The 14,584-nt window shown below is 45.6% G+C and overlaps 1 protein-coding gene across 1 annotated transcript in view; it reads right to left on the bottom strand.

Annotated features, from left to right (window-relative positions):
* Positions 1-14,584, bottom strand: part of ME2 (malic enzyme 2) — a 45,055-nt gene that overhangs the window by 5,203 nt on the left and 25,268 nt on the right. The window contains exons 8-15 of the mRNA XM_054986980.1: positions 14,040-14,149; positions 13,611-13,708; positions 9,776-9,889; positions 9,572-9,686; positions 8,001-8,143; positions 5,997-6,099; positions 2,995-3,065; positions 984-1,082 (exon numbers count right to left, since the gene is read on the bottom strand). Coding sequence (XP_054842955.1) covers positions 984-1,082; positions 2,995-3,065; positions 5,997-6,099; positions 8,001-8,143; positions 9,572-9,686; positions 9,776-9,889; positions 13,611-13,708; positions 14,040-14,149 — 853 coding nt within the window. The remainder of the gene's footprint in view (positions 1-983; positions 1,083-2,994; positions 3,066-5,996; positions 6,100-8,000; positions 8,144-9,571; positions 9,687-9,775; positions 9,890-13,610; positions 13,709-14,039; positions 14,150-14,584) is intronic.

Raw genomic sequence — 14,584 nt, 5'->3', positions numbered from 1 at the left:
TCAGCATGAAGATATAATGGATAAGAGGAGAAACCATACGTGCTGCCCTGAGCTCCTCGAAGGAAGGCTGGGATAAAAAAAGTACTAAACAAATAATGAATTCTCCCAGCATCTTTTGAAGATGAATTACATCCATGCAGGGCTCCATGGGGAGGGGACAACTCCTTCCCGGTTTCACTAGCCAACAGCAGGCCCCTGTGCCACTGTTCATTGTGGAAATGGGAACCCGTCTCTTTTTCTGAAAGGACTAATGGTGTGGGGAAGGGGGTAGTTTAAACCAATAAAACTATGCAAAGGTGGAAGGGTGAAATCACCCTCTCTCCTCTATCCACATTGCCCCAATCTTTTACACGTTGCCTCACATGGCATTCATTCAAGTTTAAAAGATTCTGGGAAGATAAGAATGTAAGAGCGGTCCAATAGTCCTGCATCCTGTTTCCAGCAGTAGGCAGTCAAATGTCACAGGGAAGCCCCCACCCAGGGCCTGCCAGCAACAGCGTCTGACAGTCAGAGGTATTCTGCCCCTGAACAAAGAGGACTTATTTAGTTATCATGGCAAACAGCTAACAATAGACTTCCCCTCCAAGAGTCTGTCTAACCTGCACTCAAAATCCATTTTCAGCACTGACCGTCACTGCATCTCATTGCAGTGAGTTCCACAGGTTATTGCATGAAGTCATTTAACAGACTTCCCAGCGTCTGGCCTGTTTTGACCTTCAGAGACTCACAGTTCATGTCATAATGCAGACAGCCTTCCCTCCATTTAGTATCCAGAGGTGCTGCCTCTCTAGACAGAAGGACCCTTTTAGGTAGCCTGGCTATTAGTTAAATCCTCTTCACACGACTACAGCAAAATGTTTGTGCTTATTCCATGGACGCACATTTGCTTACTGAAAGAACCATACATCACGCCCACCCCACCCCACCATGAAAAAGAACATCAGTAAGATATCTTTCCATTTCCCATTGAAATGCACACTTACTTTAACAGCAATGTTAATGGAAACCTCTCTGATGTTGCTGAGTCGTGGGTACAACCTTCCCTGAGATAATTCCTCCTCACTCAGCTGTGCGGTCAAGGTCTTTAAATGCAGAGAAAACAATATTTTTAAGAGATAACGCACACAGGGACACGGCCAGCAGTATACTTTCCATAGCAGCCACGTGCAACGTCTCTGCTCTCAAGTTATCTTCGGGGTTGATCTGCAGAGGGGGAAGGGGAGAGCCACCTCAGGTTTTTCCCTGAGTGGATATGGGACCACAGACTTCACCACTATATTGCCTTACGTATTACCTGTTGTCTCAAATATGTGCTCCCTAGGGGCTATTTGTGCTACATGTGGGCCGTTTCCACACGGCTTACCTTCTTCCGAAAATTTCCGAAAAACAGCATCTTTGTGCACGAAATCACGTCAGGAAGACACTGTTATCACGCGAGAAGACGCTGTTATCATGGAAGACAGCGTCTTCTCGTGCGATTTCGCGTGATAACAGTGTGCGAACGAAGACGCTGTTTTTCGGAAGTTTCCAGAAAAAGGTAAGCCACGTGGAAACGGCCGCAGTCTAATGTCAGCCCTAGAATTGCTTATGTTCTGTTTCAGCATTTCTTCAACTCTGTATTGGATTCTTACCAATGCTATGTCTTTGTAAAATTGTGTTTATTTACCACATGGCATTGTTTATGGAAATGTCCTTGAAACTGACTGTACTAATCTCACCCTGTGTAACCCGCCTTGAGTCTCAGTGAGAAAAGCAGACCGTAAGTGACATAAATAAATAAAATAAGAATGTTGGTGACTTAGAAACCCTGTTCACAAGTTCCAGTGAATCCATGTACAATCTGTGTACACCTGATTTTAACTGATATGTGCATTAATTCTTATGTTACGTTCAACGCATATACAGCTGAATGTGTGATTGAAACCCCACATGTATCCAGGTACTGGTCCTTTGTTTCATTTGTAAAGTGAACGCACATTGGCTATTTCTTCCAAACAAGTTTACGCATGTCCTCATAGAATGTATGCGAGTTCACTGGAACATGTGAACAGGGTTTTCTTTTCACTCTCTGGAGTTCCAAATCTATGTATACTTTGCAAACACAGCTATGGAATTATGCAGGAGCAAAACAGTGCAGTGCAGTGTGTGCATGTGTGCGCACATGAGTGCATGCGTGCATGCATATGAGAGAGAGATGGATCTGTCTACCAGGTTCTCTGAATTCCCAGCTTTAATTTAAAAGTCTCTAGCCCCTTTTGTTGCAGAGATATAAGGGGAAAGGCATATCTTGGACTTTTTTTAAAAAAATGAAAGCTGAGAAATACAAGAAGCTGACAGGTTGTTACAACATCGTGATATTCAATTGTAGATTTTTTTAAAATGTCCTCTGGTGGCAGGGGGTAAATGGCTACTAGGAAGGACTGGGGCACAAAAAACAGCACTGCTGTGAACAGGACAGGGAAGATCTGGAATTTTTTGTTTACTGGTTTTACAACGATCCATCACAGCAAAGAGATTTGGGAAAGATCACAGGAAAGAGAGCGAAAAACTCAAGAGGAGCACGGAAGCACCACAACACCGTGGGGGGAAATCTTCTCTTCCCAATAGCATACAAGCTGGGGCTAATAACCTGTATGTAAAGGACCTTCACTTATGAAGACCCTGCAGTATAAATACAGCCAGGGCTTTTTTTCGCAGGAACACGGTGGGACGGAGTTCCGGAACCTCTTGAAAATGGTCACATGGCTGGTGGCTCCGCTCCCTGATCTCCAGGCAGAGGGGAGTTGAGATTGCCCTCCGCGCCGCTTGGCAGCGTGGAGGGCAACCTAAACTCTCCTCTGTCTGTAGATCAGGGGGTGGGGCCACCAGCCATGTGACCCTTTTCTCCGAGGGCAACCCACTGAGTTCCACCACCTCCTTTCCTAGGAAAAAAAGCCCTGAATACAGCCCTTTCAGTCATCAGGCATTCCTTATTCTCTTCATAAAACTACTGACCTTTGCAGCTTCCAGGAAGACTTTATCGCTAATATGTCGAACGCCACTGAGAACAACAGCAAGAGCGACACCTAAAATAAATTATGCTTTTAAATAGGTTATGGCCAAAAAAAACCCACCTCTACCAGCCTGACTCCCGGAAATATCCATGGAAACCCTCTTTTCCCTCTTAAGGTATTCTTGTTTCTTCATAAACTAGCCTTAACTCTTTACCTCAGAAGAGTAATAGAAGTTTCACATTTCCTCACAAAACCCCTCCACCGTAGGCCTAACCAGGGCTCATTTCGAGGGGGAACGCACAGGAACGCAGTTCCGGCAGTTCCCCAAAGAGGTCACATGTCAGGTGACCCCGCCCACCTGACTTTCGGCCATTTTGGGCCCGTTTCGTCCTGGATTGGGGCCGAAACATCCCGGATCGGGCCTCTGATGGGTGGTGGATCACTCTCCTGTTCAGCCGCCGCCCAATCCTGACCATTTTGATCCCCTTTCAGCCATGTTCAGCCCCTTCTTTGCCATTTTGGGCCCAATTTCGGCACTGAATGGCCAGGATTGGGTCCAAAACAGCCAGGATAGGTGATGTCAGGGGGTGTGGCATATGCAAATCAGTTATGCGAATGCCACACTTCCAGTGATGCTAAGGGGCGTGACATATGCTAATTAGTTATGCTAATGAGTTCCTCCAGCTCTTTTTCTACAAAATGACCCCTGGGCCCAACTATCCCCACTTTATAGATATGCCCACAGAGTCTGAAAGAAATACATGCCCCAAGGCTACTTTCATATACACAAAGATCAGATTCACACACAGTAATGATACCATCTCACGTCCTGCATGTTTAGATTCTGAAGTTCTGGAGAAACTTCACTCACTCTGTTTCCCAGTTCGGGAGACACTACATCTTTGGCAGCACACCTGGAATTAAACTATACCCAAGGCAGCAAATTCCACATCTGGAACTTCCAAGCATTTTTCTTTTTTAAAGAAACAGTCGCACAGGCTCCTGATTCAGAAAGGAACAGCACCATTTTATTTATCCATGTATTTCATTTATACTATACCTTTCTCCCGGGTGGGGACCCAAAGTGACTTACATCGTTCTTCTCTATTTCATTTTCTCCTCACAACAACTCTGTGAGGTAGGTTAGGCTGAGACTGTGCGTCTGGCTCAAGGTTACCCAACAGAGTTGGGATTTGAAACTGGATGAAGGGAGCTTTTGACTCTCAAAAACTCATGTCCTGAAAATCTAATTGGTCTCGAAGGCGCTACTGGACCCAAATCTTGCTCAGATCCTAATGCAACACATTTAACCACAATAACACACGAGTGCAGTGAAGGGAATTCACCCTTCTCGGACCTAAAACAGCCTTTATATTTAACCCAATGGGGAAAACAGCCACTTTTGTGGGGTTGTTTCTGGTCAGGAAAGCCGTGCAAGGGGAAAAAATTAAAACTACCTATCCCCCCCCCACACACACATACACACACTAAGGACATGATTCAAACTGGGGGGCACTGCAGTTGTTATTTTAAAATAAATAATTGCTTGGGAGCTTTGGATGTGGAATTCTCTGAGACAGGGGAAGTTTGGCTCCGTTCCTCTAGAGCAAACCGTAAACGAGTGTGCTGTGGAACAGGATGCCACCCCAACAACCTCACTCCCATTGTAGTCAAAAGCAGAGCTTTTTCAGCAGGAACGTGGTGGAACAGATGTCCAGCGCCTCTTGAAAATGGTCACATGGACGGTGGCCCCACCCCTTGGTCTTCAAACAGAGGGGAGGGCAATCTAAACTCCCCTCTGTCTGGAGATCAGGGGGTGGGGCCACCGACCATGTGACCATTTTCGTCGAGGGCAACTTAAACTTCAAAAACTCCCCCCTTGTTCCAGCTGACCCAAAGTGACGTCATTGTGCGATCCTGAGTTCCACCACGGAGTTCCACCACCTCTTTTCCCAGAAAAAAAGCCCTGGTCAAAAGCATTGTTATTGCAGGCCTGCACAACTGGTGATCAAGCACTGCAAATGTTTGATCAAGAGATGCATTATGGGTCTGTGAAGAAGATAACACGCATTGCTCCCCACACTTCCCTTTTGGCTGCCTCAAACAGTTTATTTAGACACTGGTGGGTTGGCAGAACAGACTATATCTGGTGGGTTTCTTTCAGCACCACTTCTGAAACTGGCATTGCACCTATTTATTATTTATTTCTTGTATTTTTAATCCGCTCTCCCCATGAACTAGGGTTCCCAGATGCCCGCCGGTGGAGGGCAAACTCTCGGAGATTTGCCCCCTCGTCTGCCAATTGCCCAGCGATCGGCGGGAAGGGGCACGCTCTCAGAGGTTGCCTGCCACCAGCAGACACCTCATGAGCACACGCCGCGTGCGTGCTCCCAACCAACACAGTGATGTCACTTCCGGAAGTGACATCATCACGCTGGCTCCGGGGCACGTGTGCACTTTGCACATGCGCACGAAATAAGACCTTATGCTCAACACAAGGTAAGTGCCTGGTACTCCACCCTCCCGACTGGAGGTTAAGGATGCTGAGAACAGGCTCAGAGCAGAATACAAAATATATAATATAGCATAAACATATTAGCTTAAAAACCAGATAATACATCAATAGACAGCAGCAGTGCAAAGCAGCAGCACACACACTGCACGACCCAACAATAACAGCAACTCGTGGGGCCAAGTTGCCAACTGCTAGATGTTAACAGAACAAGGGGATGAGCAGAGGTCTCACAAAACAAACACTCTACCAACTGGCCTATGTCCACATTATGTCTTTTTAGTGCCGCGGCTATATATAAATGATCGTATGGGATTAAAAACACAAATTCACTAACTGAGTTGCTGTTTGGAGGCAAAATGTTTCTTGCTTTGTACTCGGAGCTGCCAAAAGGCACCTCCATCGAAGGAGGCTTTTGGCTTCTTGCAGGCTGAAACAGTTCTCAATTGCGTAGTCTTAGAGTGGTAAGAAAGAAATAAGGTGGATTTTACCTGGAAATATGTAAGCATTGTTTCCTTGGCCTGGTCTAAAGACTCGCCCGTCGCTCAGCTTCACCGGCTCAAACGGACTGCCGCTTGCGAACAGGCAACGCCCCTGTTAAATGGGAAAAGGAGAAAATGCAGGTGTGATGTTCCATAGGGGTGTGAAAATAACTTCAGAAGTCAGTTCCGCAAGTATACCCACTGCAAGCAAACTTTGCAAGACTGTGTGCTGCATGAATTGACAGCCAGTGTGGTGTATTGGCCAAAATGTCAAACTAGGAGTGGAGGGACTCGAGTTCAAAGCCCCTCTCCCTCAAGCCAGTCACTGTCTCTCAAAGGAACCTACCACATAGGTTCCAAAATTGACCTGCACAGTATCTTGCAGTGGAAATAAGCATGAGTCTTAAGACCGTTTACTACAGCACAAACTTTAGGGAATTAGGATCCACTTCAAAGTCATAAATGGAAGTAGGGAGTCTTAACAGACAGAGCTTTCCATGGTCATAGATCCAGAGAAGTTAGCCGTGTTAGTCTGTAGTGGCAAAATAGAAAAGAGTCCAGTAGCACCTTTAAGTGGATTTACAAGTCAGATGCAGTGATGGTCTGGCTATCAATATTAAAATCTAAGGCAGCTCCTTGGTATAAACTAATCAAATTTGATCACTTAAGAGCTCCCTACCTAGCCAGTATTTCTCATTATAACCTCAGAGTCTCTTTCGCTGCTCTGCGCTTTCAGTTGATGCAAACGGCTCTCTTGGCAGGGCGTTATTCTCACACCCCTATGGAACATCACACCTGCATTTGTGGATTACCTACAGTGGAGAACCTTTCCCACTACCTACTTTATTGTCCATTATATAGTGTACCCAGAGCTAAATTCTTGGCCAGAATCCTATCAGCCACAAACACATATTCTGAAATCGAGAAGATTGTGTTTTTGTTATCTGACACTGATAACCATGTGTCCTACAGAGTCTCTCTGTTTGCACTTGCAGCCAAAAAGATAAGATCTAAGGTGGGTATTGAATGAGGCTGTTTCGTGATTCCTGGGATACTGTGGTATACTGTACTGTTTTAATTAATTTTAATTAACCTTTTCAAACTGTGATACTGGATTTAACTGTTTATTAGTTGATGTTTGGAAAATTTGTGACGGCCTATAGCTATAGACAATAAACTCTTTTGGTACCTTTAAGACTAACCAATTTTACCATAGCATAAGCTTTCGAGAACCTTTCCAAACAGCACACAAGTTACAAAACAGACAAGAGGAGAAAGTCCCACTCCTGCCACCATGTCGCGGCTATGGGACTCAGCTGAGGGGAAGAGCCAGCAGTGTCCTATAGACAGGGTTCACACAAATTACAAAACTGGCAAACGAGGGGAAAGCCCCCAAATGCCCTGCATCCATGCATCTGACGAAGAGAGTTGTGGTTCTCGAAAGCTTATGCTACGGTAAAGTTGGTTATTCTTAAAGGTCCTACTGGACTCTTTTCTATTTAACAGAGAGAAAGAGCCATAGTAAATCATTCAGACATGAGTCCTTATAGAGGGGCTGGAACGGATGTGGTTATTACACAGAATGGATGAGGAAAGAGAAGTCACAGGTCCCAGTTTCTCATGGGGTACAGAGAAAGCAAGATCCAGTCCAAAAAGGGAAGGGATATTACCAGGGCTTTTTTTTCTGGGAAAAGAGGTGGTGGAACTCAGTGGGTTGCCCTCAGAGAAAATCGTCACATGGCTTGGCAGCGCGGAGGGCATTCTCAACTCCCCTCTGTCTGGAGATCAGGGGGCGGGGCCACCAGCCATGTGACGATTTTCAAGAGGTTCCGGAACTCTGTTCCACCGCATTCCAGCTGAAAAAAAGCCCTGGGTATTACCCAATCCAGATCTTGAATGGGGCAGCAGCAGAGGAAGAAGCCCTCCCAAATCCACGAACCAAGCTTCCAGCAGCTTACCTTGCTTCAATGTGGAGCCAGCCATGGGAGAAGTTGTAATACACACATTACTTACCTCTGTTAACGTGTATGCATCCTCGGCAGTGCATTCAGCTTTTGCAGTAGGGTTACTCAGTGCAAATATGATTGGTCTCTGATTGATGGAGCCCATTGCTTGGATCACGTCATGGGAAAAGAGCCGGCCAGCACCTGCGACTCCTGGAATGGATTGGAAGAGTTTAAGAAAAAAAAAGACTTTTTGATAAAAAGTATTCATGGGGTCCTGAGGAAATATCTTCATGCCTCATCCTTGTTTACTAGCACTGTCAATTCATATAAGAGCAGACACAGTTTGACTTCAACAGCAAAGAACAGCTCGGCCGTTGTGAAAAGCAGCAGGGCCGTAGTGAGGCTCGCTGGCCCCAGGGGCAGCTCCAAGGCTGTTGCCGCTCCCTTGACCACTAGCACATGCACTCGGACTGCGCGATGATGTCACTGCGCAATGATGTCGTCATGCAGGGCACGCCGCCCCCAGGAGCGCACCCACAATTCTGCACCCCGGAGCGGGGTGCGAGTGGCCTCTCAGTCGTCCCACTCAGTTGCCCCGTGCGCCATCCCGGCCACCTGCCACACAGCCATCGGTGCGGCAGGCGGCCAGGGCGGCATGTGGGCAGCCCTCCCACTCAGCCGCCAGCATAGCGCACGCTCCCAGTTGACAGCTGCGCCCGGCGCCCCCTCTTAATCAGCGCTGGGAGCAGGCGACCCCGCCCCCTGCTACCCGTAGATCCAGCCCTGAACAGCAGCCAATCAGCCATCACTTGCAAGCAGACCCACAATAAATGAACATATTCAATCAGCCAAGTGGTCAAGGTCTGGTTCACTCATGCGTGCACACAGCTCTCAGCATTGTCCTAAACAGAGTTGTACATGGGCTTAGAAAGGTGAAAACTCTGCCTGGGATTGTGCTGACAGTTTCTCCATAGCTAAGTGTATCAGCCAATTCCATCCTGCTTTAAGTCATGTGATGAGATGTAAAAGCACAGAGTGAACTTTCACAGCTGTGGGATGGTTCATTCATATACTTAAGTGGGTGAATCCATCCTCCATGGATGCAACTGAATGCTGTACTTATCGGTATCAATCAGTCCTCCATTATACCCCTGTCCGGCATGTACTCTCACCAGGAGAAAAAGCATGGCACATTTTAAAGGAATGGCCTAGCATAACTCTCTCAAAACACTCCCATATCCTAGTGCTCCGACCGTGTCCATGGAGCACCCACTCCAATGGGCAGTGCAGGCAGACACGGGGGCCAGGCATAGGCGGCAACACAAATGTTACAGATCTGATGCTTAGTAACTGCATGGCTGCCCATGGGAGTAGACTGTATGCCCAACACTTCACAGGACTGCAGCCAGGCCACAGAAACTCAAAAGAGCATGAAAAATGCCCCAAACCTTCAGTCATGACCTGAAAACTCAAAAAACTACAAAAATCACGGAAACCCCCTCAAAACTCACAGAACCAGGGTCGAGGGTCATGACCCTAAAACAAGAAACATGGTGAAAATCATGTAAAATGCCCCAAACCATAGGCCATTGGTAGCAGAATAATAACTTGGTGCATAATCCATCAAAAAAACCTCACCAATGATGGCAGAAGGTTGAAGAACATTCACTGCATCTAAGAAGGTCTTCGGCATTTGGTCCGGGGCTGGATGACTGAAGGGTTCTTGGTTGGCATCCACTTTTTGTTCCCGGCCCTGAAAGTTTTAAAGCAAAGAACTCCTGATCGTCAGAAGAGGCATAGGGAAATATATCCCATCCTTCCAAACCCAACACAGAGCCTCACCTGAACCAATAAGCCAAATTTGTCAAACATCCAGATCTTCTTATGAGCTTCTTCCATGGAAAGACCCCCTTCCACCATAGCCATGATTATGAGATTGGCAATTCCAAGGGCTGCCTGAGAGACAGGATGGACACTTGAAAAGTTGTAGGGATGGGGTCTCAGATGCTTCGCTAACGAATTAGGGACCATAGACTTCACCACTAGGTTGCCTTACATATTATCTGCTGCTTTAAATATGTACTGCTATATACTACCTGTGCTTCATGTTGTCTAATGTCAGTCCTAGTATTGCTTATGTTCTGTTTCAGCATTTCTTCAACTCTGTACTGCATTCTTGCTAATGCTATGTCTTTGTAAACTTGCATTTATGTCTTTGTAAACTTGTATTTATGTCTTTGTAAACTTGTATTTATTTACCCCACAGCGTTGTTTATGGAAATGTCCTTGACACTGTACGGAAATGTCCTTGACACTGATTGTACTACTCTTACACTGTGTAATCTGCCTTAAGTCTCAGTGAGAAAGGCAGACTATAAATGACATAAATAAATAAAATAGTATTTTGGAACTGTCAATCAACAGAAGACGTTCTAGCCGATCAATCATTTGGGGAAATATTAATCCGGTGGTTTTCAAATGGTATACCAGGGATACCTTGCCAAGTCTGTCAGTGATTGGTTGACAAGTAGATCAATAACAACAGATGAGATGAAAGATCCCATTGTCCTTGGTAACGTTTGAAGCTCTGTTGGCTTGTTTGTAATTCATGTGTTGGTATGCACGAGTCCCAAAAGGTTTCGTCAACACCAAAAGTAAACTAAGCGCATAACCTAAATAATTCCCAGAAGGTGAAGGCGCAGGGGCAGACCAATGGATGTGGGAAAAGTTCCCTTAAAGTAAAAGGTTTGAAAAACCACTGAATCCATCTATTAAAATGAAATAGATTTGTTCGTTATTAAAATCTTAAAATCTTTGGGAGATGACTTCCAACTTAGAGCGGAACTACAAGTGTCGAAAGACACAGGTTGGACACTTGTCAGCTTCCCTCAAGTTTTGATGGGAAACGTAGGCAGCTTGGCGGAATGTTGGACAAGTGACAGTTGAAAAGTTCAGTGGACGGCAGTCGGAGAGCGAAGCTGCGAGACCAGGATGCCTACGTTTCCCATCAAAACTTGAGGGAAGCTGACAAGTGTCCAACCTGTGTCAGGCGTCACTTGTAGTTCTGCTCTTAATGAACATCTTTCATTCCCCTTACTCTGACATCCCAGATCCACCTTAATCTCAAAATGGAACGAGTTTGCCTTTAACACGTATCTATAATTAAAATGTGGCTCTACCTCTTCAATTTGGTCGTCACTGATCGATCCGCTAAAGTGAACAACGAATACCAGCAGCCCTAATTACTCAGGTTGCAAGGTCAAAAAGGCACAGCACGAGTAGCACTCAGCTTACAGGATACAACCATCAGTGAACGGATAGCGCATCTACGGAGCCAATGCCTGCGTCAGCTTTTCACATGAATGCGGGTTGTGACAACGCTTTCAAAACCGGCAATGCCTCAATGTGCATTCTTCAGTGGAAAGTCTCGCGTGAGGACTGTATGCATCACGAGGTGAGGTGAGGTGTATACATCACGATTAGAGATGGCATGAACCATGCGGTTCGTGGTTCATCACGTTTCATGAACCATGAACCACAAACTTTCACGAACGTGCCCCGGTTTGTTTGGTTTCAGAAAACGTCACTTCTGAGCCAGCAAATCATCACTTCCGGGTTAGCAGAAGGTCTACAGAATGCCCATCCCCCCTTACCTAGGAAACTGATTGATCAGTGCCAAGCTATCTGCAGTGACGAACTGAAAAATGAACCAAATGAACTGCCCTAAAGTTCATGGTGGTTTGTCAGAAATGGGCTCTGATGAACTGCTGGTTCGTGAACCACGAACCAGCTTGGCTCGTGCCGAACTTTGGTTCGTATTTTGGTTCATGCCCATCTCTTGGCATGATTATCCCCCAGCTAGGCTGCCCAGAAACTGGAGTGCTTGGTGATAATATTATTCTCTGGAAGAGGCTTAACTGGAGATTCTCCAGTGTCAGTAGAACTGGCAGGGCCCCTTTTCAGTTCCTAAGTAGGGCTCCTTCTACTGTGCAATAGGAGAGAAAGCCAGAAGTTACTATGCTGCTGCCAAGGCCAATACGCCAACCTGTCATTTTCCAATGGGAGAAGCAGGTGCTGGTCATGTCAGAAGCACCGTCTCATCCAAGTAAGCCCTGGGGAATGGGAAACAAGGGCTCCTTTCTTGCTAAAAGGAACATCAGTGAGATGTCGATCATGTGGGAGGAGGGCTGAACAAATTGCCAGAAGGAGATGGAGGCAGCTGGACCACGTCCCATATAATCCTTTCCCTTATATATGTTCATGGTCAGTTCCAGGGAGCTATGAGGTTGGGCCCCCAAACCTGGCACTGGACCCAAGAGTGCTAATAGCTCTCACTTTGCCAAGAAAGCCAGAAGTGTAATGACAAAATTCTTGGATTGCCAAATTCTTGCACCTTGCCAAAGAATCCTTCAAAGTGCACATATGGCCAGGAGAAGCGTAACTTGAATAACAGGTTGTCAGCTACATCGAGACGATTCCACTCGTTCTTTTCTATTGTCCTTTTTATGCCGATATTTGTTTTAAATATTTAAGCTCTATTTTAGCTAATATAACAAGTTCTTCTGATTCCCAAAAGATTTACTGTCCTTTAAATGATTTCTCTTCCGATATAACTGAGAAGGTAGCAAAGTTTTTACAACTTGCTATAAAGCTGCGCCAAGCGAAGTTTCAGAAATAACTGCTGATATCACTCAACTGTTTTATATTATATTTTCTTCTTTTTTCTCTGTGCCATCCTGTTCTCTTTGTTATACGCCAATAAAGGTTGATAAAATCAAATCGACTAACAGGTTGAAAATGACAGCTCTTGCTAGTACACACCATAGACCAGAGGTCCTAAACCTTTCTCATCATGTGATCACCTCTGGAATTCTGACATAGGGTGATGGGCACAACTACAAAATGGCTACGCAGGGCAGAGCCAACCATAAAAGGTCAGGGAATTAGATCATGCATTACTATAGAAGTAACTCTTCAACATTTCCTGTTTTCTTGCCTACAGCATGCTTTTCTTCAGTCCTGAACATCCTTCTGTCGTGTTGGCAGCTACTGCTGAATCAACTTTTTAAAAATACGTTAGGCCAAACAGAACACCAATGGCCAATCAGAAGCCTTGCTGGGCAAAAGCCCCATTTGGCTTCGCCCACATCCTATGAACACTTAGCAGGCACCAAGAAAGGTGTCAGAGGGCACCACTGAAACATTTGCCTTTCCTTCTGTTAGTCGCTTGGGGTTTCATCATCTCTCGTTGCCTAGTTCAATGCACAGAGTTTGGGAAATTTTCTCACTGGGGCTTCTGTCACTCAGAAGTTGCTCTTCCAGTGGGATTTCACATTATTTTGATGATTTTTCTCTCTCTGAACTGTGTATTGTTAGCTGTTTTAGGCTGTGTTACAAAAGTCTGCATCTGTCAAATCTCTGAGTTACATTAAAGATTAAAAAAAGATGAAGACGAACCCACAGCACTCACAGGAACCAAGATGGAGACCCCTGACTTAGATTATCTCTTTGCAGCTTTCCCCCCTTCCCTTTTTGCACATGGGCAGAAGATACATATTTCTGGCCTCTGGGGGTACAAAACAACCCCTCAACACATTTATTAGGAGGAAAATGAATAATTATCCCAATTTTATAGGCAGCAGAGAGACGGTGCATTCCTGTTAGTGGCGTCACGTACCTCTCCCGCGCCAAGGAACAAAATCCGGTGTTCTGTGAGTGGTTTCCCAATAACCTTCTGCGCTGCCAGCAAACCAGCTAAGGCCACGGCAGCCGTTCCTTCGAAAGAAAACAAACCTCTCTGAGAAGGGCTGAATTGAGCCAAAAGAAAAAACACTGCCGAGTCTAACCACATCACACCATAGTAAAGAGTCCAGTAGTACCTTTAAGACTAACTAACTTTATTTTAGCATAAGCTTTCCAGAATCACAGTTCTCTTCGTTAGATGCATCTGACAAAGAGAGCTGTGGTTCTCGAAAGCTTATGCTACAATAAAGTTAGTCTTAAAGGTGCTACTGGACTCTTTACTATTTTGCGACTACAGACTAACACGGCTAACTCCTCCAGATCACACCGGGAGTCTTGCACAAGATCAAGGGGCACTGTTCACCTTGTATGTCGTCATTGAAGGTGCAATATTTCTCCCTGTACTTCCTCAAAAAGCGGAAAGCGTTGTGGTTTCCAAAGTCTTCAAATTGAATGAGTGTGCTTTGGCCATACCTAGAGGGCAGAAGACGAAAAGTAGTATGTGAAACTTCCATATTGCCAAGGATCATTCATTTCTCTTTACTCTGATGCTTCAGACGTGCTTTCTTGCACATCTACCCGCTACCTCGACACAAGCTGGAACTGGAGCTGGGTTCTGGGACCTCCCTGTCTACACACAGCGTTGTCAGATCACAATAATACAGAAACAGAAGAACTCAAAACAGGCAGAATTGCAATATAGAACATGGTGCCTATCTATTCCTGGGGCCCACCTGCTTCTTTGACAAAGTACGTCTTCCCCAAAGAAAAGATTAATTCCTGGCTTTCCTCCACCTCAACAAAGCAGGAGGTGCTTAAGAAGGACCCAAGCTGCATCACCTTTCAGGCTACAGTAGCAGCTGTCTCCACCGCAACTTCCAAATATTTTGCAATTGGCCCCATGACGGT

This window comes from Eublepharis macularius, chromosome 8, assembly GCF_028583425.1.
Source record: "Eublepharis macularius isolate TG4126 chromosome 8, MPM_Emac_v1.0, whole genome shotgun sequence".
NCBI classification, from domain to species: Eukaryota; Metazoa; Chordata; class Lepidosauria; order Squamata; family Eublepharidae; genus Eublepharis; species Eublepharis macularius.
Note: the sequence above shows the minus strand (reverse complement) of the source record. Positions and strands in the feature narration are given on the sequence as shown.